The 24,358-nt window shown below is 47.3% G+C and overlaps 1 protein-coding gene and 1 long non-coding RNA gene across 3 annotated transcripts; one reads left to right on the forward strand and one right to left on the reverse strand.

Annotated features, from left to right (window-relative positions):
- The first annotated feature begins 1,671 nt into the window (after positions 1-1,671).
- Positions 1,672-8,788, forward strand: LOC116953587 (tribbles homolog 2-like). 2 transcript variants are annotated; one of them, XM_032973927.2, is made up of 4 exons: positions 1,672-2,012; positions 4,140-4,484; positions 6,851-7,146; positions 7,718-8,788. In XM_032973927.2, the coding sequence occupies exons 2-4, from the start codon at positions 4,206-4,208 to the stop codon at positions 8,214-8,216; spliced, it is 1,074 nt and encodes a 357-aa protein (XP_032829818.1). In that variant the 5' UTR covers positions 1,672-2,012; positions 4,140-4,205; the 3' UTR covers positions 8,217-8,788. The 2 variants fall into 2 exon arrangements, with proteins under 2 accessions (XP_032829818.1, XP_032829808.1); XM_032973917.2 differs by having other exon boundaries at positions 1,674-1,947.
- On the reverse strand, positions 7,434-14,714 carry LOC116953597 (uncharacterized). Its single transcript, XR_004404608.2, has 5 exons — positions 14,001-14,714; positions 12,805-12,884; positions 12,467-12,495; positions 10,414-10,525; positions 7,434-8,386 (listed from the first exon to the last, which is right to left on the reverse strand). It is a non-coding gene; the product is annotated as an uncharacterized LOC116953597 (long non-coding RNA).
- Positions 14,715-24,358: the final 9,644 nt, after the last annotated feature.

The raw sequence follows: 24,358 nt of genomic DNA on the forward strand, positions 1-24,358 counted from the left end.
CCTGCGGAGGCATTCGAGAAACATGTGCGTGGCGAAGTCGTTCTTCGGGTGATTTTCATTCAGCCTCATTGACGCGTCAACACCTTCCCCGCGCGGCCGCCGCGATATAAAGATCGTCTCTGCGTCGTGAGGCCGCTCGCGCGGAGCACAGAATGTTCCGTGAGCGCCTCTCCTCATTTCGCCAACCACCCCCCCCTCCACTCCCACCACAACCCACCCCCTTGTGACCTTCTGGGATCAAGAGCGCCTTTGCGAGGCGTACGAGCGAGCGAGCGAGCGCCGCATAACAACGGGACGATGTTTTGCACGTTCACAAAGACAAAAAAAAACCCCCGCTGTTTCTGCGGTGGCTGACCGTACGTAGCCTCCGTGAGCGTGGGCCGGATTGGTGGATGCTGCCAGTCACGACTCGCGCACACGCGCGCATCCACGCGGAAACGACACACGCCTTTCGCGAGACCACGCGAACCTTGCCGGCACGACTTGTCGCTATTGTGCTCATTCACAGAATCAGGCGCAAGTTGAATGATAATGAATATATTTAATGCTTCCTTTGTTTAGGGCAATTTGGATGAGGGTAGGAAAGATGCTATATTTATTTTATGGGTTGGGTTGAATTTGGGTAGTGAAAAAAAAAATCCCAAGGATGAATTGTCCTGACATTTGTCAAAAATGTGCAGCAATTCAGCACGACAAATAACTCATCATCATCAGCCATGGTCATTGCACTGCTAAATAAAGGCCGCCCCAAGCGGCCGCCATCTCTCAGGGCTTTGAGACGCAACAATCTATCGAGCACCTGCACACGACCTGATTTCATTGCTCCATCTCCTCTCCAGCCATTTCCCCCCTCCCCTTTGGCTGCCATTCCATCGTTAGTCTCCACCACCTGGCCATCATTTTTTCCACTGACAGAAAACGGTATATATTGCTATGGTGGGAACCAATCGCCGTTAACTTCCAACCGCGTGGGATTAATACAGTATACCTCATCTCGGGGGAGGTGAGGTCCTGAATCGACAAGCGTCAGTAATTTGTTCTGAAGACATTCCTATTGGGAGCCACGCGCACTCTTGACTGCTGGAGGCTGCATTCGGGGAAGTGCTGTGCTAATGAAGTGCAACGCACTACGGGGCTCCGGATGGCTCGGACGTCTGAGCGCTTGAGCAGGCAACGGTGAGTTCCTGAGCTCAAATCCACGCCTCCTGTCCGTGATGAAACTGGGTTGTCAAGCGTAGCGAGTTGACGGCCTCAGCCCGATGCTACTGACTGCTCAGAATCACAGGGTGTCATCACGCGGGTAAAGCATCGTCATCATCATCGTCGTCGTCGTTATCAGCTCCGATTCTTTGACTGCTGGAGGAAGGCTTTCCAAAGCCGTCGCCGTCTCTCGTGGCCCTGCGAGGTTCCACCTCGCGCCCGCGCACGAGATTGCATCGCTCCATCTCCCCGGTGGACGTATTTCTCAGAATGGCACGCAATGCCATTACGAGGTTGAACGTCAAATACATCAACGCCCCCCCCTCCCTCCCTCCCTCCCCCGCCCATCGCGAGGGTGTTCCAGCACGCGCACTTCTGGCTGCACTCTGAGAAATTGCGAGTGAGGCGTGGCTCTCCTCCGACTGGGTACACTCTGTGCATGCGCCCCCTTGGGGAGGTGCTGGAGTGGAGGGAGGCATGGGTGTTAAAGAGAAGAGGGTAGGGGGGTTGGGTAGCGGTGACTGCACGGGGAAGGTGGGGTGAGTGTCGCGCGGTTGTCATCCCAGCCGACCGGTGGAGGCGCTGTCATAAAACGCCTCATCCTCCTCACTCCGTCTCCCACATCACCGCGACAGGCAGCGGCAGAAGCGGCAGCGTCGCTCCCGTCTTCGACTGCAGGAGAGAGCCCCCAAGTTTCGTAGCGGCACAAGTCTTTTTTTTTATGCGCCTGGAATTGGCGACGCGGAGGTGAGACTTCCTCGGCAGACCGTGCACTGCGCATTTGCCTTGCAAATGAGGGTTAAAATGCAAAGGTGCGTCTGAGAGTTGTGTTCATATTTATTTCATGCATCCGGCGTAAAGTGGAGATACGCTGCGGTTGCGTTGTATCGCGGTCTCGCTGCATGTGACCAAATTAAAGGCGCCCGACCTCGTACGATCTCAAGCAGCTAAGCAGATTTTGAGCCTGGTTCGTGCTCGGATGGGTGACCACAGGCTGCTGAAGCAACGGGGTTGCGAGGTGGCCAGGAGATGGCGGTGCTGAGTGTCTCCCACTCACCGTACGCACGGTGGGGTTTCTCCAGGCATTCAGATTTCCTTCCTACAAAGAAGCCAAACAATCAGGAACGTAATTGGACAAACTTCTTAATGTAATAGGATGCTCTTTGGAGAGGCTTGAGTCTCGGTGAAGCTTTCCTGGTTCAATTGCATTATTATTGTCTATGTGCTGCGTCTCTTATTGTCTTCAAATAATCCTCACGTATGCACTCTTACACGTAAACACTTATAATTGTATGCACAGTGTTACGTAACAATGCACTTATGTAACTACTGAAGCAAAACGTAGCGGAAAGATTCCGTGAGGCTTGTGACGGATAAATAAATTGCATCGTTATTCTGAATATTAATCAGTCAGTTCAAATGTTTTCTTGCTAAAACATGAGCATGGAGCAGTGCTCATCCTCAGTGTCGGCCTCAATCCAGCTGTGGAAACTCCACATTTATTTGACAAGTTTCTATCTTAATAATGACTATCATCGAGTTATTAGTACTTTGGCCAGCATTGGTATGATTAACATGGCATTTGCGTGCCCGCATGTAACTCCATGCATTGCAAATTAGTAACGGTAATAATGATCTTGATTTAAAGCTTTCGTAACTGCAGGGATTCATATTCTTGGTTCTTTCGGTAAAGTCACGTAGAAGGGAAACAATAAAATAATAAAAATATAAAACAATAAAATTCTCACGACGTTTCGACTGCAACACAAGCAATCATCATCAGGTGTGAAAACCACAGCAAAAAAAATTCAAATTTTCGAAAATTTTTCAAATTTTCTTGCTGTGGTTTTCACAACTGATGATGATTGCTTGTGTTGCAGTCGGAACGTCGTGAGAATTTTTTGATTTGTATTTGTATTATTTTATTGTTTCCCTTCTACGCGACTTTACCGAAAGAACCAAGAATATGGTAATAATGATGTTACGGCTCAGCGAGACGAAGAACTCCTCACAGCCATGCCTTGTTATGCAATCGCAAGTGTGATGAGAGCTCCTTGGAACTGAGAGATGGGCAGGTGAACCTTTGCTTGCCGAATCGTGATCGATGCTCAGCCATCGCATATCTGCGGGAAGCGGGAGGGTAAGTGTTGCGCTGTGGTAGGTGCTGTCTGTGGAATTTATTTCTATATTTTAAACGTAATTGCAGGCCTTGCAATGATGGTGAGACTGCAAATACTTATCATTGAAGAAAAATTGCCAGGTTCTTAAGGAGGAAGTCTGACTGGGCTCAAGCCTTAAGAGCTGTCAAATAGAGTGAGAGCCTCCTTTCCTGTCCCAAATCCTATTATTGTAATTTCTATTTAAACTTGTTTTCGTCATCCTGAGAGTTCACTGAAGTAGTAATGTTTAATATCATGTAAACTTATATTTATCGACGTAGAATTCATATGGAGTATAGTAATTACTTACGAAAAAATGTTTACAGCTATTTGTGAATTTACTGCGGGATGAAGACCTCACCACGCTGTGTCGGTGATGTGGATTTGTTTGACCATACTTCACCAGGCGGCGCAGTCCGGGGTGCTAAAGTGGGGGGCAGCACTAGTTCACATTATCGTTCTTCACTGATGTATGGCTGTGAATTGAACAAAGGTCGCCGGGTTCATAGTGCACATGCTTGTTTGGGGAGGCCTTCTATCATGCTGACGATGACGATGATATGCACTTGCGTTCGCGTTACAAAATCCGCACGAGCAAATGCAGAGAACGTGTACAGTGGATGGAAATCTCAGAGGTAGCTTTGTAACATCGGCTTCTGTGGGACCGTCATTTCGTAAACAATGATTCCGCCACTCTCCGAGAGACACTTTGCCCCACGACAAGATACACGGTAGCGCAGTTGGAACAAAATTGGGAATCGTTCTTTTCACCGTCCGCAGACACCGCCACAAACGAGGACGCGAATCCTCCCCTGCGCCTGCAGTTTCAAGAGAGCGACTGCGGAAATGAATCTCCAAGATTCTAGCGTCGCGTCGAGCTCCCTCCGGCGAACGATGAAATCCCACAAGCGGCACCACGCGTCGAGGGGAGCGAGGAGAAGGCCTTCTCTCCTCTCGCCGAGAGGCTGCTCGGCGAGGGCGGCCCCTGACCCTGCACCGCCTTCTGCCACCTCGCCAGTGTGCCCGCTGGCACGCGTCGACAAGTACGTGCTGCTGGAGGCCCCGTCGGAGGACAGGATGCTCTCGGCAGTGGACACGCACACGGGCGAGGAGTTGGTGTGCAAGGTGAGGCGAGACGCCCCCTCCTCGGCACTTATGAAAGTTAATCCGATCTGTTTTCACATAGAATAGTAACCGTGTGTTGTTTGGCACGATGTCCGTTTCGCTCAACGTGCTGGGAGCTGCTTCAGCAACTGAAGTTCCTGAACTGCAAATTGAAGTTCCTCAAGAAGCTCCCTACTTCAAGAAATCAAACATAAGCCCAGCCTAGATGGCCGGAGGCCACGACTGGGAAATCCTTTCTCTACCGAGCGCCGAATAGGACGTTCAAATATCTTTGGGAGACAACCGCATTAACATATACACACACTTTAGTCACTTCTGTCACTAAGTGTGTTGTTTCCAGGTCGTAAACGCTCCACTCCAGAACCCGATGTATGAGGCTAAGATGCTTGCAGTGACGGGTAAATATCGATTGCGGGTTGTGTCGAAGTGTCTGTGAAATGAAAGTCACGGACAGTAGGCTCCCCACCCCTGCCCTTGGATCATATTTAGTGCCCATTTTTAAGTGATCCCCTGGCAATAGCGCTCTCAATTGTTATTTGTTATGTAATCCGTCTGTGTAAGCATTACTCATTATTTGTTGTCATTTAACCCGTGTGCGTGAGTGTCACGCCTCCCTCTTGGGCTTCATAATAGATCGGTAACATTGGGTATACACTATAAAATCGTGCATTTTAAGTGCCAAACACAGCTTTGTGCTCTGGGCAATCACCATGGCAACCCAGTCCTTATAGGCCACGGTGCACTGGGGAAATTCTAAGCTAAGTTTAGGGATATCGTACCCGGAAATTATTACTGGCAACATAATTCATTTAAGTAACTACTGCAATGAGTGACAACGTTTTGAAAAGCTCGTTGAAGAGTGTGTTTGACAAACAACGATTGGTTTAGAGAGAAAAAATAAATCTAGTAGAGTCATGTGACCTGTTTGGGATCTGACTGGAAGTTGCCATCCCAGTTGTCCACTAGGGGTAGCAGTGATCACATTCATCCAGATTTTGGTCCCGAAAATTATTTTTTCAAAAGAAAATGGCGCCACAGCTATTGCCGGTAACAAATGCAGGTAGCTATTGCCCTAAAATTTGCTGTAAAATTGCCCCAACGTAATGTGGCCTTAGTGCTTGGCCTGCACGTGCAGACAAGGAGATAATGCTCAGTGTCCATTGATAGTACTGAGTGCTCATTGGGCCAAATCAATGCACGGCGACCATTACCACAGTGACACAAAGCACATGATCAATTTCCAAGCACATTATCCCAGCATAAATGCGAGCCGGAAACACACACTGGCTCTATAGGGAATTCTAAGATAGCAAGCTTCTTTTTTTTTACAAATTAACACGTGGCTTCTTGCTTGGTTTGATAATGGCTCAAAGGAAATGTAGTCCATTAGTGAACTTTATTTTACCCAGTTGAGAACCATCTATGCAAACATGGTGCGATGGATGTTGTAATCTTTATCATGGCGTGTTGAGCCGACATGGCTGTTGCACAACTGTTTAAGGGCTCCGAGTAGGACATTTACATGTTTACAAGTAGTCGCGTGAAAATGATCACGGTTTTTTACGGTTTTATTGTATCGTTACATTTTTTTGGCAAGACTTAAGAAAAGAACCAAAATAATGTTTTGCAACGGGGGATGGATAATATATCGGGTTGTGATTGTCGGTTAGGCATTCCCATAAAATAGGGTCAATAGGTCATTCAGAGCTGATAATAAACTGACCGAGCCAGTCCTGCCAAAATCCTCTGTTTGAAATGTAGCCTCTAACCTGAATTGAAAAAACAGGAATAATAAGTGTACCAATCTATGTCCATGGAGTTTGTTCATCTTAGTTTGGTCAACATTGTTCATTGCGCCAGGAAGAAGTGCCGAAATACGTGTGTGCATTTAGATCGGTAAAGCCCAACTATGAGGTAATCTCTCAGCAGAACAACAAATCAATGAGCTGTATTTATAACCTAGAGCGAACCCATTCATATGGAATTATCTTTCGCAAAGAAGACCCGTGGTACAAGATATGAGCACAGAACAAACATTGGACACACAAAAAAATCGATGCAGAAAACATTCAGAGCAGAACAAGTGACAAATACTGCCAGCAAAAAAAAATATATCAGCAAAAGTAGCAAACGGTAATCAAAACTTAAATTAATTCACAAGTCGCAATGTATACAGGGATCCACGGAGGAATCTAAAATGTTTCACGAATTATTCTGCGCTGCGTGCGAACAACACGCATTTCTGCACGAGCGAGGCTAAGTACCGGGCCACAGCAAAACACAACCCAGAGCATGTGGGCAAGATATATTAATGACACATAATTGACATTTCTTTTTTGTTGCATATGCCCCCTGGCTGCCGTCAGGTGCTGGAGCTGCAGACCTGGCAGGCTGTGCTGGCGCCCTACTTCCACCTGCCGGTGCACACATGTGTAGCGCGCCCGTCCGCAGTCGTGCTGGGAGAGACGCGCGCGTACGCACTGTTCGGAAGAGCCGCGGGAGGCGACGCGCGTGCCTACGTGCGCTCCCGAGGTCGGCTCAGCGAAGAGGAGTCGGCCCGGCTCTTCCGACAGATGGCCGAGGCGGTGGCCCACTGCCACAGCAACGGTCTGGTCCTGGGAGGCCTCAGCCTGCGGCGCTTTGTGTTCGCAGATGCGGAGAGGTGACGCACTTTGTATTATTTATCGCGTTGTAAACGTTGCCTTTGTTTTACGCGGGGCTTCATTTTATCGCTGAATATTTTCCAGGTAGCTGGTGCATAGGTATTTTTCCCTTCGCCAGCCTGGAGAGATCCAGCTAAAATCAAGATTTGGGTCATTTCAGCAGTGGAATGACAAAAGGGCTGCACATCCACATGTACATTTTATCTCATATCAGCCTGACAAATTATATAAATTAAGCTTTCATCAGCAGGATGTACCATAATGAAAGACAACCATAATTCATCAGAATAGTTTGCAATTTACTTTTGATAGTTTTTATCATATCATCTATACACATATGGCTGCACAATCAACTTAATCATTTCACTTAAAAAAAATCCACTTTCATCTAGTACCTATTCAACGAAAGCTTCTTGATGATAATATTTTCTCGGTTACCAAGTCACCCCCTTTGAATGAAGGCCACCCCCTGAATACAACGTATGATTCCGGCAGTAGCTCCGCTCAACACAGGATGTACCCGTCAATTGTGACTCAACATAATTAGGGAATAATTTCTCTTCCCGCCAGGACCCACGTAATGCTGGTCAGCCTGGAAGATGCTCACTCGGCTCCGAGTGACAACCACTTTGCGAGCGACCTTCACACAGAGAAACGCGGCACTGACTTTTGCACGAGTTCTGGGGGCCTTCCGCAGGACGTCGGTCGCTTGGACCGGGCGGTGGACGTGTGGGGCCTCGGTGTGTCTCTGTATGCCATGCTGCTGGGACGCTACCCCTTCCAGGAGGGCGACGGGATGTGCTGGGGCCAGAACGGCGTGTCCCAGGAGCGCCTGTCGCCAGAGGCTTGCTGCCTCCTGCGAGCCCTGCTGTGCTACGATCCGGCTCAGCGGCTGACGGCGCCGGAAATCCTCGAGCACCCGTGGTTCCGGACAGATTTCACTCGCGTCGAGTCAGCCGTTGCCGAAGGAGGCCCGTTCGGAGCGGTTGGCGACGCAGGGCCCAAGGGATCACCGTGCGATCAGACGGTGCCGGAAATGGCTCTCGTCAGGGACTGCTACGACTTATAACCAGCATAATGTCTGTTTGAAGTGAACGTCGCGCGCGCTTCTGTTGAATGTTTTTGAATGTTGTAAAGACGGTTAAATTCCGATGCGAAAAATGTGCGTTTTTCAAATTCATGTCATGGTTTCCCCGGGGGAAGTTCCAGTGTGGTTGTTAGCTCTTCCTCAAGGGCGATCTCCAGAGCAGGGGGGTACAAGGATAGCAAAACAGAACATGTCAGTGATTTAACAGATCAGAATTGTAACATCAAAAATGTCACGTAAGCAATTGAAACGGTGTAAACACATTTTTTATGGCAAAAATTACCAAGTAAATTATGTTTTTAACATGCATTATTCAAATAAAGTTTAAGCATCCTATACAATATGCCACTGAACATGGACTCATCTGTTGATGGATTCACCCAAATGTGGAAACATTTACAGGTTTATGACCAACGTCGTGAGCTCATTAAAACACCAACATGATACAAAGAGAGCACCGTTCATGGTACTGGCTGTGTCGGGTGGTGGAGGGTTACGACACATTCATATTTATTCTTGGTTCTTTCGGTAAAGTCACGTAGAAGGGAAACAATTTTTTTATTGTTTTATATTTTTATTATTTCATTGTTTGCCTTCTACGTGACTTTACCGAAAGAACCAAGAATATGAATCCCTGCAGTCATGAAAGCTTTAAATCAAAACATTCATACTTGCGCGATCTCACCTACATGGTGAGTGTTTATTATTTGTGAGAGAATGTTAAAGCCATTTGCCAAGTCACTGCTGGATGAAGGCTTCCTCATACAGGGTCGGTCGTGGTGGTTGTTTGTCCCTACTTCACCATGCTAATTGAGGTGGGGTGGTGAAGAAAGGGGGTGCCCAGGACTGGTTCAGATCGAACTCGGTGCTCATGTTTGCCGCCATGTCTGGGAATCGAACTCGGGCAGTAGGCTTGCCATTACACCGCAGCTCTGGCACTCAACGAACATTAGTATTTTTTTGGGCCATTATTTTGGAAGCATCGTTTTTTGACATTTCACATTTTTTTATTTTTAATGAGCAAGTACTTTTCGCACACAACAACTGCGTTTACAAATTCTAATTGGTCTGTGTTTGTCTGAACTGACCCGGTCAGGACAAATTGTATATGTTTTATGCTGCCTTCAGGAGGAGAGCCACACCATACAAACACTAATACTAATCCACATATGCTTGATTATGATTTTCAAACAACTTCTGCTAGAGGCAGCAACTAATTTATCATGAGCAACTGTAGCACCGCAGTATGGGAATGACATAGAGTAACAGAGTTACATCTGTCTAATGAAAAGAGTTTGCTAAAGAGTTATATTCATAAAAAAAAACGTTCAGTCTTCATAGTACACATCCTTGGGCCATCATGTGACCTTTATTTGTCATCTTATTGGAAGCTGTCATCCTGGTTACCCAATAAGGGCGCAGTGATCGCATTTGTCCAGATCACATTTGGCCAGATTTGAGCAATTAAAATAATTGGATGAATACTGATATTCTGGCAAATTGCCCGATGATTCTGGATACCAGCGAAACGGCATACTCAAAAATTGTAAATGTTGTAGATTCACTCTTCAACACACCGGTGGGCTAAAGTAGTGAACTATTTGTCTTTTGTCAACCTGACACATGTTTTACTGATTGGCCGTGTCGGGTGGTGGAGGGATGCGACACATTTATAAATAACGCGATCTAACCCAAAAACCTTTATTATGACTGATACTAACTTTTCAAGGAAACTGTAAACATATTTATATAAAAAAAACGTTGTGATAACTATTTCCAGTGATGATTACCTTAAAATTTCCCTGAGTTCTTGTGGTCTTAAGATATATAAATATGCTGAAACTGTTCTAACCCAATAGATGACGTTTAAGAATGTTTCCCAGTGTAAATGCTCATACTGGTGTCTGTTTGCAGGCCCACCCAGAGGGACGGAAGGGGTGGGGACAAAAGGGGGCAGCTTTGTCCTGGGCCTCACACAAAAGAGGACCCCCACAATAGACTTGTCCTTTTTTGTCGCTAGAGAATAAGGGGCCCCACGTGGCATTCTGCCCTGGGCCTCCAGGAACCTCTGGGTGGCCCTATAACTTCTCTGCACAGTGTGGTGAATTTCGTGGAAAAGCAGTCGCAGGCTGCTCTGTTTTTGTTGTAGACTGCGGTGTGTTTGGTTTGTGGCCATTACCGTCCATGCATTAGCATGCGTTGGTGAGGCTCTTGATCATCCAGCCTGTTCATTTTCGCAGCATCGTATATGTTTCAATTCCTTCACACATGTCATATGCCAGCTGGGTTGTCTTAGAAAGCACACACGTCACGCATATTATTAGGTCTGTAACGTGCATCGATTTGCCAAGTAATATCGATTCTTAAGCTCAAAATACCATTTTTTTGTAGTTTTCGATTGCTACATGTTGCGTACCATTCACCAGATTACACGGAATGCACCTCATCTTGCTAGATCTGGCAGAATAAGCGGGTTCGAGCCTGGATAGCAATGGCAGAATCATTATTTGTTTTTTGATAGGGCAACCTTCGCACCGGGGTGTGTCAAACCGCTTTGCACGCGACATGTCTGTCACCCACGTCACAATCTCAACACATTTGTAAGGGCACCCTCAGTGGCAACCGACCATGTGCGGCACAAGGTGACTCCTCAGCACTAGCCCTGTGAGCAATTCGTCTGCCATGCGTGATCACAATTGAGTAACTCAGGATACGACTTTCAAATTTGGCAAAATTTGGACCGCGACGCCGGCACACACGTGGCATACTGGTTTTGAATGGCATCACGTGATGTTTAACGTCCTCAGTGAATCTGATGGCGCATATTTGATGGTTAACCCTTTCCCGTTCCGATTGCGTACGTGCACATACGTGTACGTCGACGTACGTGTACATCATAAAAAAACTGGAAAAAAATAACTTTATCGGTACAAAGGCTCCCAGAAGGCCATGCGGGAGGGCGTGTGGCACAGTTGGCGCCAGCTATCATAGAGTGCGGTCGTGTCGCTACAGTTCTCTGCGGTGAGTACAATGTCTTTAAAAGCAACGGCGCTATGCCTCTTTAAATACAATTAATGCATAAACTGTTTGCGTGTTCCGAGATTTAGAGGTGAACAGGACGCACCGTGCAACTTGCAGACATCTCGGAACGGGAAAGGGTGAATAAACCCGGCAATAATAGCCAAATAAGGAAACACGACCCTCTATAACAAGCGGCAAACACGCTACCATTGGAGCACATCACCCGGTTGTCAGAGGACTTGCGAGGGTACGTCCTCGACAGCAGAGGGCAGTGCAGCAATATACGGTACTGTACAGGTATCCCTCGATTTACGAACGTTTCGGTTTACGAAATTTGGCGTTAACGCAATTGACATATTTTGTACACTTTTCGATGAACGACATCGATTTTTCACGTCAACGAAATTTCACACCGCACGCGACATGAGGTCAAACAAGATACACCCGGGAACCCGTGGCAACCCTTCGCGACAGCGTGTTGGTGTATCCCTGCAGTGCAGCGGTGGCACCCCTAACGTCACCTTTCCACTCATTCCAACATGCACATCTTTTGGTGTGTTCACCGAAATGGTAAATAATTGTTCTTTTTTAAATTCATGATTTGTGAATGGTTTTAAGGTTCATGTTCTTTATTGTTATTATTTTTGTAATGCACAAAGTGGTATGTGTACTTTTTTTAGGTTAGAAGTTGAGTTAGAATGACTGTCCGAAACCCATCCCTACATTTTTGCATTACATCAATGGGAAAAGCCATTCCAATGTACGGAATTTCGTTTTGACGCGTGTGGTTTTTTTTTGAACGACGCATCTCTTTTCGCAAAATCTAGAGATACTTGTACCTCTGTTGCAGTGTGCGTATGATTCCTTGCCCATGCTGCCCACCTTCAGCAACCCGCACTGACCAACCCGGTGTGTGTGTATATACTGTGTAGTCAAATGACCCCCATCACCGCACATTGGTACAGAGGCCTTCGTACAGCAGTGGATGACAAAAGCGCCGTATACGTTCGTACGTGTACAGTACTGCACCTCGTGTACACAGTATATGTCATGGGTCAACTTGACTCCCGCTGCCGGAAGCAGCCACTAGATTCACCACAATATAAATACAATTTTTATGGGATTATAAGAATCTCCTAAAAGTAAGATGCGCCCAAAAGGTGTTCTGGGGGTCAATGAGGTTGATTAAAATGGCCATACACGACACCTACCGGATTGTAAGACGCTCCGCCGACCTTTGCTGTAATAAAAAACACGGTGGGGGGGGGGAGAGTCTTATATAAACTGAAGAATACGGTCATTAAACCTTGAATGGAATTGTGGCTCTGAGTCACGATAGTGCATCGACTCGCCGGGGGGTGGGGGTTAATTGTTACACACTTGCTACAACATTGCACTGCTTGTTGTATTAGTTGCAGTGATGCATTTGCTGTACATTCCATTTGATGTGAATAATAAAAGCTGAAACACCCGGGGTCGGCTTCACCCAGGCAGCTGTGTTTATCAGCAATAAAATTTCCTTTACGTGCCAGAAAATAACTTTGCCCACCTTGAACGATGATTTAGGGCCTCAGGATACAATTTGAAGAAACAGCAGTGCCGGTGCCTTCCAGCTGCTTTGCAAGAATGCTAAGATGCGCAAACAACAATAGCAACAAAAGCGCAGCCACACTTGATGGGCGATGAACACACATTTATAAAAGTTATGAAAATGTCACGCGTGAACTGCACACCACTACAATGTAGCAGGAAATTAAAGAGGCTCAAAATAAAGTGAAAATTCTCCGAGAGCTGTTTCACAAGCAGTCAGACCTACTGGGAGTTACAGGCGCAATAAATAAAATATACAGCATGGTGCATTGCCAAAAAAACGTTGACGGCATATACGTGTGTTGTACTTCTTTCGCACCGTACGAAGCCAACCGTGCTAATTGGAGGTGCGAAAGGCACCCACCCTCGTGAAGTTGCCATTGGGTGTGCAGGCGGTGCAACTGTACCGGACCGGCGCGAGGCCACGAAGGAGGAGAAGGGCGTGAGGGGGGGGGGGAATTGATTTAATTCCTTGTACCAAAGCCTATGTCTACCAAGCTAGGGCACTCACTATCCAAGCACCCTTAAATTTCGCGGTGTGACTGCAGAAATATTGACCGAACTGGTACTGCTATTGAATGTCTCCAGATTGCTCGTTTATCAATCTTGCAAAGCACAATTTCAGTGAAGAGTGAAGTGAGACCTCGTTTGCCACGCTTGCATTTCGTTTACATTTTTTCACGTCGCATTTTACCGCCCCCCCAAAAAAAAGGCATTTTTGGGGTTTTCCTCCGTGGAGTAATATCATGAATTTCACGTTGTACTCCGAAAAAAATGCTTATCCGCTGAGCAAACTTAATCGGAAAATTCCATCCGCTGTTAGAGAGCCCACTGAGGAGGATATTGCTTAGCACCGCCACCTGATTAGGAGCAAAATTCCCTCAGGACCTAAGCCACAATCGCGCCTGCTAAATAACAAAACTGTGTGTGTGTGGGATAGTTTGTGTGGGAGCGGTGGCGAAGTGGTTAGCGCGCTGCGCTACAAAGCCGGTGACCCGAGCTCGACTCCCACTCGCAGCCAACACTAGTGACGATTATCTAAACCAGTCCTGGGCCTCGTCTGGGTCGATTCAGCCTCAAACGAGCACCTGGTGCGATGGGTAAACATCGCCACTAGGGCGATAAAGATGGCCAGGCGTGGTGCTGGCTACTCACCCCCTTCGTGTGCCGTGCCGGTCTTCATTGATGTTCTCTAACAGCACTTGCCCCAACAGCCTGTTCAAGGATATATGGGGGGTATTTGTCTTTTGTGTGATAGGTTTCGTGGTGAAGCTGTGGCACAGCAGTTAACACGCTTCCCAATATATCAGTGGCGAATGATATCAAAACTAACACTACCCTCTGCTCTTTTAGCAACTCGCACTCAACAGTGTGGTGAAGTATTGTCAAACAAAACAACACCCCCTTGATCAATCGAGATGGTGAAGGGGAAACCTTTATCCATTGGTGGGCGGTTTGAGAATATCTAGTGTTATTTTTGTACCGTAATAGGCTCAAGAGCAAAGCAGGGTGACTTAGGCGCTGGTATGCTGTGATGAAACATTGCCCTCATTGTTAACAGAATTAGATTTTCAAAGGCGATATTCCCGCATCAAGAAAGAAAATCCTGCGCGGGGGGAGCTGCTTAGGGTGGAACAATGAGACGCAGTGTGGTGCGGGAGAGCCGTATGACAACGCAGAAGCATTGCTCGAGATCAGCGGGTCTCAAAGCGTCTTCCAGATGGTCCGCGGGGCTGTAATGTAAATTTAGAAATAATGACAATGTGTATCCCTTTTGTTTCGTACATAAATATTGTTACTCATGGTATTTAATAAATAAATTGAGTTAGCTAAACTAGCCTGGTTAAACTACCCTAACTCTAAGATTGAAATCCCACCCCCCCCCCCCCAAAAAAAAAATAAACCTTATAGCTGCGTAAAAGAAACAGTTCCAGTAAAATGATTCATTTTGCATGCGGTATTTAGAGAGAAGCGAATGCGTTCTGCCACCAGGGGTGGGGTGCTGGGTGATCCGCGGATATGTTTGCATCGGCTGAGCGGTCCGCGGGACAAATAAAAAAAGAGTTTGAGAAACACCGCTCGAGATGGTCGGACAAGCTGGGCCAGAGATGGCTGTAAGGCGAGCGTCGTGAAGGGTCAAACAAGGGGGTGTGCATAGCGTGCGGGACACTGAAGATGGGAAGTTGCAAACACGCGTCCGTTCACATCCCTTTCGGTCAATCAATTCACTGCTGCATGAGGACCTCCACACGCTGTGCGGGTCTTGGGGGTTATTAAAACCACACATCACCACGCTGGTCAGTGCGGGCTCGTGAAGACGGGGAGCACAGACGTTGGAGCATCGTGCAGTACAACGGACCTTGATGCACTGGTTGGTTCCCTGATGGCAATGTAGCCCCGTAGCTGCCTATGACGGCCCGTTTGTGTTTGGTGGTCACCCATCCAAGCGCTATCCAGCCACAAATCCCTGCTTAGCTTCCAAGTATCTTACGGGATCGGGCGCATCCCGAGTGCTTTGTTTCTAGTAAACGTTGCTGCTCACGTGAACTCACGTTTGTTCATACTGTATTTACGTTGTGATTTTTCAGCACGGAACTTTTGACTCATAAATGTTCGACCTCGATAGTAAAGTACTGTTGTACGTAAGAGCAGTTCTCCCTTTTGTCCCAATTAGCTCGATTTTACTTGTAAAATATCGTTGATGAATTCACTGAGGAACAGACCAATCCATTGCAGTATGTACCCAGTGGAGACAATTGGAAAGGGGAATGCATTCATAACAAAGAAACAAAAGGTCGCCCTTTAGACTAAGCCAGTGAAAGATATTTAGAAGAAGGCAGCCGAAAAGACATCCCATTTAAACGTAAACAAAGTTAAAGGCGCAGCCCCTGCAATTACCTTCCCATGCCACTTTTGACGAAAGAGTCTCAAGTAGAGGGGGCTCTAGAGAGCCCCCTTCGATGGTATTTGGCCTACTCTTCCTGCACGCTGGCCAGACGTCTCGGGAGAGGTGGGAGAGCCTGCATTTTACGCGACCTGCATAGTAACTAGCGGCGGAGTGCCCATTGCATTGCTGGGTAGACAATGTCACGGGGAGATTTAAGCAACGTGCCATTCATTGTTTCAACTGCTGCGCCGAGAGTTATAATCGGCGCCCTCTGGATTGCAAGTCCCCCACGCGAACCGTCACACCACGGCAGCATGCACACCTACCCATATGCCGGTATTATTAATAATAAATAGCTGGCTCTAGGGCTGTGCTTCTCAAAGTCTGCTCCCCGGACCGACAGTCGTACGGGATGGTCCTCCAGGTTGTCCGCGGACTGATGAAAATGCAAGTTGATCCGGACAACAATTTCGTTTTTTCGTACATTAATGTTTTTACTTATGATGCTAATATTTAAAAAGTTCACTTAGGCAAACTACCCTGATTAAACTACCCTAATCCTTAGATCTAAATGCCCTCCCCTCCTCCCCCCAGGGGTGGGGTCTGGGTGGTCCGCCGAAAATGCTTGCATCGGCTGAGTAGAACGCGGTCAAACGCAGTTTGAGAAAACACTGTTTTACTGCCCTGGAGGGAAATCATATTGTTCAGGGTATAAACACTTCCTACCTGCTATGACACCCAGATCAAAAAAAACATTGCCTATGGACAGAAAATTTCACGAAGAAGCATCCTTGCACTGAGAGAAAGAGCGGCTCGTGGATCAGAGAACATGCGCAAGTTAGATATATCATGTTGACTGATGAGACAGAGTAAAGGGGGTATGGGGCAGGTCACGTCACTTGCATGGTGGTCGAAATTTACGATGGGGTGACGGCCAAAGTGGGGAACACGCCCGAGAGGACGTCTACCACAAAGATGGAGCGATGACATCAGCATCCATGCAGCATCTAGGTGCACTGTCGAACTGGATGACCGTCGAATGTTGACATCTTGGGCGAGGGCTTCACCCAGCAGTAGATAGAATATAGCTGGCGATGACCACGATGACGGCAATACAGTAAACAACCACACAGGTTTACATATCGGCACAGGAATGTGTGGGAGCCATTGGCGCCAACAGGAACACAATGATATTCATTGAGCTGGCAGATTAGCGCTGCCCTCAAACACCCCAATCCACAGCCTGGCAACGGGCGACTGCGAAGAACGTGGCCCTGGCTGTCCGGGCAACGTGGGCCACTGCCAACATTTTCGTGTCAGCAAGGACCCAAAAATAAAATGCTCAAATATTTGCGCGGGATAGCAATGAAAGGGGTTTCGTTTTCAAAACTGTACCCACGGTAGAGATACTCATTATAATGAGATACTCGTTATTTATATTCCCATGAACTGGTTTAATTTCTCTCGAGGCATATTGTCCCGGTCGCTGATAGACTGGAAAAGTGACGTGACTTAATACCCACAGACGACACTTGCCGCGATCTCTCCGCAAAGTTGTCGCCGTCCGTCGCTGCCCCGCGATGCAACGGTCCGTCCAGCAGCAGCACCACCACCACCACCATCACCACCACCACCACTTTCATCACCACCACCACCACCTTCATCACCACCACCACCACCACCTTCATCACCACCACCACCACCTTCACCACCACCACCACCACCTTCATCACCACCACCACCACCATCACCACCACCACCATCACCACCACCATCACCACCATCACCACCACCACCCCCACCACCACCTTCATCACTACCACCATGACCAGCGCATTCACCACCACCACCACCACCTTCATCACCACCACCACCATTACCACCACCATCACCACCACCATCACCACCACCATCACCACCACCAGCACCACCACCAACACCACCACCACCACCTTCATCACCACCACCACCATCACCACCACCATCACCACCACCACCACCCCCACCACCACCATCTTCATCACTACCACCATCACCAGCGCATTCACCACCATCACCTTCATCACCACCACCACCACAACCACCACCCCCACCACCACCACCACCCCCACCACCACCACCACGCGAGCCGATTTTACCGCTCCATCTCCACGGTGGACGTATTTCGGTTGTGACCTCCCACCACCCCACCACCACACTTTGGCTGCCACTGTCGATCATTGGTGGCCATCGTCCCTCCTAGCGATGTGTTCTGCCCAAGCCCACTTATTTTTCTTCATAGAATATGTTTGTGAACTGCGTGCCTGAGCGCGAGTTTGTATGAACTGCGTGCCTGAGCGCGAGTTTGTATGAACTGCGTGCCTGAGCGCGAGTTTGTATGTATTCATGCAATGCAATTTTTTTTTTTCATAAATGGGCAATGACGATGAACTAACATGTGGTCTTGATACAACAAACCAGAATTGCCATTGAAAGGTCATATGACAGATATTGCTCCATTTCTAAGCACGACATGAAAAAAATAACAAACCTTATAATGTCTAATGGTGTTAAGGTCGAAGAAGGCATGAAGGTCACATATCCGTGTGTTGTACAAAGTGTTTACACGCAGTACGGCCTGGTGCGACAAAGATCCTCCAAATAGCCTTAGCAGACTTCTGGGGCAAGTGCTGTTCGCGGTCACCTATGAAGCCCGGCACGACTTTGTCTCCCCAGTAGCGATGTTTGAACATCGCGACAGTAACTCATTTGAGGCTGAGTCTACCTAGGGGAGACCCAGGACAGGTGCATATACTCGTCACCGATTTCAGCCGTGAGCGAGAATCGAACTCGGCTCGGCGGGTTTCGTCGCGCAGGATGCGAACCACTGCGACAACCGTCTCCACACACACACAGTGTGCCCACCATGTACACACACAGTGTGATAGTGTGTGTGTGTGCATGGTGGGCAGCCAGGTTGGCGTTTGTTTTGCGTTAATTATCGGGGTTCATTTACGGCTAGAGATGATCTCTGACCTCCCCCCCCGTTGGTGTGCGAACGCAAGTGGCGACACGATAGGCAGCGATATTGCGAGCTATACATTACAACGAATCGTGTGTAACGAGGAAGCGCAGCCGGTAGTTGTTTGCGGGGAGGGAAACGAATGAGTAAACAAACTCGAAACGAAAGTACCAAAGTCACATCGCAAAGCACTGTTTAGCACACGCTGCAAGTGCATCTTCCGTCTTGCAATGACACATACGTTTCGTTTCAAATAGTTCTCACATTACAAGCAGTGCCGGATTTATCCCAGTAGCACAAGTCGCCTAAAATGCTACGGGCCCCGCACTTTCAAGGGCCCCGCGCTAAATGCTTTCAAGCTATCAATTCCGGTACAGTGATTCTGCACTTGCTCTATTACTATAGTCTTATACTGCCTTACATTTTTTATGAACAACTGGGTGTTTAAGGTTAGCCATTTGTCGTATTATCTGGCTGTATAAAAAATGGGAAAAAAATACAATTACTTTACAATGCAAGTAAAAAAATAGCGTTTAAATATTTACGTGTTTTTTTTTCCCTTCATATTTAGGGCCCCTTTATAGCATATGCTACAGGCCGCGCACTAGCTTAATCCGGCACTAATTACAAGCAAATGAATTAGCATTCCCTAACCACGTGCATGGTGTGGGTTTTTTCACTCAATGTGGGATGGAGGAGGGTGGGGGGAAGAAAATGGGGGAGAGGGGGGGGGGCGATTAGGAGGATGCTATGGGAGGGACGGTGCGAGGGTGTCTCCTGTGTACCGTGTACATATATCGAGAAAGTCGACCGCCTTCACGAGGGGCTATTATGTGTGGCTTGTTCCTGGCAGAATTCAGGTCACGATTGGGAAGGGAGGGGGGTAGCGGTAGGGGGGGCCGTGTCTCTTGATAGTCTGTTATTTCGTTTCTCATTTTAAAGCGGAGGTGGCTGTAAAATGCGTCTTATGATGTGTGATGCGTACGAGTGGCAACCGTTGTGAGGAACTCGCAACCAGGGGCCGTCCACCGTGGAGATGCGAGCGATGACATCGGTCCGTGTGCTCGGATTGTTGCGTCGTTTGGTGCGTGGGGTTGGCAGCGAATGGACCGTGGTTGCTGATGATGATGATGATGACGACGATGATTCATATGTAGAGGTCTATCTCAATTGCTGTAATAAATCCCCCCCGCAACAAGCATAACCTTCTGCATTTATTAGCCTCTCATTTTCTAAGATAGCATTAAATGAGTTAAATATATGCTTCGCGAACAATAACTAATAATGCACAATTAGCGCCTTTCGGGCTAATTGCTTCGTCCTGAAAATGACAGGTCGTAACTTAGCGCCGACTCGTAATAAAGTCTGCAAACGCTTTTCTACGAGGACAAATTGGTTTCATATAAAATCCCATTATCGGGTAGAAACCCTCTGTGTTGACGCGATCCACATTAACACCGGGTGTGTTATTATTTTGACGTAAAATATTTCAACATCGTGTGAAACACACGACTCCAAGCATTGTAATTACCTGTCGACATTTCAACTGTGCGCGTCGAGTTGCCTGCGTTAAGAACAAGACAGACCTTTCACATGCGCCGTTAAATGAACCTTCATCAATCCTTGCATACCCTGTGGGGAGTATAACATCTAAATGTGTGCTTTTTTTTCCACGAGAAAAAAAATCGTTCCTGAAACAAAAAAACAAAATAATTCAAAATAGAGGTTTCACTTGTACAAATACACATTTCCCATCAATGCCTTACCCTCATCATCGGCCCCAGGAGACGCGTTACGAATCAGGGTTACGACGCCGATTGGTCCAATTGAACGAAGCCCTCAGACTGTTGAGTACACGTGGCCGGGATTTAACTTGCTTCCGCTGGATGCAAATTCACCCTCAAGTCGTTTACATCTCCCCCGCCTCTCCCTTTTATGCCGTGACATCAGAAAAACACAGACACACAAGAGGAAACCTGTAGTATGCACGATGCACAATTCCCACGGGGTGCAGGTGCTTTAGGTGGATTGTCGCATCACAGGATCGTTTTAATCTATCAGCGAGTTTGTTTTCTATATTTCTATCTCGGCATGAGAGCACTCTGCAACAGCTTGAGGAGGCCTTCATCCAGCAGTGGGTGATGATTGTCAACGCGCTGACCTTTTCAGGATTCAAGCCAACTCTTTAAATGTTCGAAGACAACTGCAAAAAAGTAAAAACAGAAAATAGACATTTTCAAGAGCCATAGTTGAAGGTACCCGACTTTCGGCCAAGGCAACGTTATCTCCTACTCAAATTAGCATTGTTTACAGCCTTGAGCTGATGGTGGAAATTCCACATTCCTATGGTGGGAGTCTCTCCAAAGGACAACGAATGTTAACTTTCCCCGTAAAGTTTCAACCAATTTTATGGACCCCCAGACGGATGATGGGCTGAGTCCCAACCAAGAGTCGAACTGAGAACCTTCCGACAGTGAGCCGCTCGCTCTGCCGCCGGTGGAGCCGCCCGGCCTCTGTTGATACGTGGCAAAAATACAGAATTTAATGGTGTGTGTCAAACCTTTGGATTTGCAACCTCCACATTTCCCCCAAAGGCTTGAGCAATATTATTCTGGCATACGCCTTCACGGCCCAAGACACGCACGCCAGTGAGACGTGTGCATGGCACCACGTGTAATACACTTTACGTGCTCATTTAGCAAAAGGCATCATTAGTGCGCCAATTGGGATGGGAGGGTCACGGGGTGCAAATTTGCAGGGGAAAGGGGGGGGGGGGGTCGAAGAGGAAGCTAAAACGCAACAACAAAACTAAAATCAATATAAATGAGGCGCACATTTTAATAAACCTAAGTGCCCCAAACAGGCGTAACAACAAACCACTTTTTCCGTTTTGTAGTCCCACGAGGCTGGCTTGAATACCTCTCTCTGTTACACCAATAACTCCAGCGCACTTGCGCGGCTGTTATTTGTGGTGGACTAAAACACCCGGCGCATGCGGTGATTCTGCGGCCGGCCGTGTCTTGAAGCTGCAGTCCGCATGGAGAAATCGCCACGGGACTGACAACCGGGCAGCTGTTGCCAACGGATTCACCGACATCACTCGGCCGTTCGCCAAGCGCGTTGTTTTGCCGTCAGTCTATCGCTCTGAGGCTTACGGAGACCATCGCTCAGCTGCCATTCCGAAGATCGTCATCAGCCATGCCTATTCACTGGTGAATGGATGCTTACCCAATTGATTGCTATTTCTCACAGTCTCACAGTGCACCAACCACAGAGTTCCCTCATACAAGATGATTGCATCGCTCCATCTGCGTGGTGGCTGTCCACTCGTCGGGCGGGTTCCCTCACTTCGCTGCCACTCCGTCATTAGAATCGACAATTGGCCATCGTCCCCTCTCGAGACGTGTCCTACCTAAGCCTGTTTATGAACAATTGCTATGATGTCTTCAATATGCGCACGTTCTCGAAGCCACGTGTTCCTCTTCATATTTTGTTCCGTCGGCGTCCGTGTTTCTGATCAAGAGTGCGTCTGAGTAGGTAATATGCACCCATTCACACTTTCTTCTTGAGGCACGTGGGGTGTGATTCATCACGAGCAACACGTTCGAGCAACAAAGCGCGTGACAAGAGACGGAGTCATTTCGCTGAAACGATTGCCACCCTCAGCCACGCGATCATTCCACAAGGATGTGAAGTCACACGAGGTTACATCACAGATAATTATACCTGTTGTGACGTCGCCTTTCTCTGCTTACCGAGAAGCTCCAAGCGTTGATGGTTGGAGCGAATGTCTGTTTTGCACGAGTGGCAGAGTAGATGTAATCGTTCTGAACGTGTCGCCGGGGCTCCATTTCGGCTGCGTGTGTGTGGGTCGACGACACAGAAAATGTTTCTGCGCCCAGCGCACCACATCCAGTATACCGCCTCTCTCTCTCTCTTTGATCGTGGCTTGCGAGTCAAGTGCCCTGCGCGTTGCTTTGTAAAATAATCTACGTGCGGAATGAGTTTATCTGTGTACCTACGCCTGTGTTAACGCCCTTACCCTTCGGCTCCAATGAACCCGACTCTCGAGTGTTGAACCAGGGTGTAATTTTTCACTGAATCTTTTCTGGGCCGTGGTAGAAGACTGCCAAATTAGTGCAAATCGAATTTGATGGGTTTTTTTACGTAGTCAATGGTGACCAGAACCAAGTTTAATACTGTTAATGGGTGGCCGCCTGGATTTGAACCCAGGACCTTGTTATCCATGAATCAACTAATTGTCGTGTAATTATTGCCATGTCAGAATCTTTCCTTGGTCAAACGTTTAAACAAAATACTACATTTATCAACGTAACAAAAACAGCCCTTTCATTTAAAACTGAATCTGGTAAAGCACCAGAATGCAGTCATGAGTGCAATTTCATCTCATCTGGATTAATATGCATTATCACACGGCCACAGTGGGCCGATTAATAATTATTTGCCCGCGCTGAGCGTCTTACGCGTAATGCTGTTTTGGAGTCACAGGTCGCCACAGTGCCCCTTTGTTTTAAGGTACACAATCTCGGAATGTACAACACGATTAGGAAATCTGGAGGCTTAACATTTCATTATGAATGTATTTAAATGTCTCGTAATTTTAGGTTCAGCTTCAATAGCTGTGGCTAGGTCATAATTGCCTAATGTTATATTCATGTGGGTCCATCATCAGCTGGATGGAAACACAATTCAGTTGCGGTGAAAACACATTTGAAATATATAAACACACCGATGCTTTAGATGTTTTTCTGGCGAGCAAATTGAATCTTCATTATTTCCACGAAACCACTTCTTATTACGAAGATTACAGAAGCGGTTGTTGGTTTGCTGGCTCTGCATGAATGCCACGCGGTGTAATAATATGATTGCGATACGAAAGATAATGGTGCATTCAAGGATGGGTGTGGAATTATTGCAGTGACAGCACCAGGCTTGGTGAAAATTGGCATGTTGGAAGGAAGACACACAATTATAAAGTGCGTATAATGGGATGGGTTTCATGGATTCAGTTTTAAATGAATGGTGCTGAAAGGTTTGGGGTTACGTGATTAACTTGGCATGTCAGTTTCAGTGAGATCACTGCGGCTTCCCAGGTACGCTGCATGTGTTGATTACATTTAAAAAAAACAATACAATTGCAAATTCACGCTCTTAAGAAAAGCATTGCGGCTTTTTTGGCCAGCTCCCTTCGAGAGGGAATTAAAATAAAAGGTGCGTACGAGAAATGATGGAGCAAAAAATGTTGCTCTATGGTCTAGATACACCTCGTAAAAAAAGTATACACTCCTGCGTATATTCACGGTCCTTTGCCAAATCCACTGCTGGATGAAGGCCTCCCCCCACGTCATGTCGGTCAAGGGGGTTGTTTGACCATACTTCACCACGCCAGCAAATGTGGGTTGGTGAAGCTGGGGGTCCAGGACCGGTACAGATATCGCCTGCCACTGATGTTAGCCGTGGCCGGGAATCAAACTCATCGTGCAGTGTGCTAACCACCACTTCACTCTGTGTGTTTTGAATACGATGTATGGTACATATATAGATATACACACATAAGTTAGAATATACACATCACACATATGAACATCAACATTTCGGCTCTTT

This window comes from Petromyzon marinus, chromosome 3, assembly GCF_048934315.1.
Source record: "Petromyzon marinus isolate PM22_M1 ecotype Great Lakes invasive population chromosome 3, UKy_Petmar_22M1.pri1.0, whole genome shotgun sequence".
In the NCBI taxonomy this organism is placed as follows: Eukaryota; Metazoa; Chordata; class Hyperoartia; order Petromyzontiformes; family Petromyzontidae; genus Petromyzon; species Petromyzon marinus.

Excerpts from the sequence above, each read along its gene's own strand:
- LOC116953587 (XM_032973927.2), top strand. The coding sequence starts at position 4,206 with ATGAATCTCCAAGATTCTAGCGTCGCGTCGAGCTCCCTCCGGCGAACG. Across the intron at positions 4,485-6,850 it reads GCGAGGAGTTGGTGTGCAAG|GTGCTGGAGCTGCAGACCTG; the intron begins GTGAGGCGAGAC and ends GGCTGCCGTCAG. Across the intron at positions 7,147-7,717 it reads GTGTTCGCAGATGCGGAGAG|GACCCACGTAATGCTGGTCA; the intron begins GTGACGCACTTT and ends TCTTCCCGCCAG.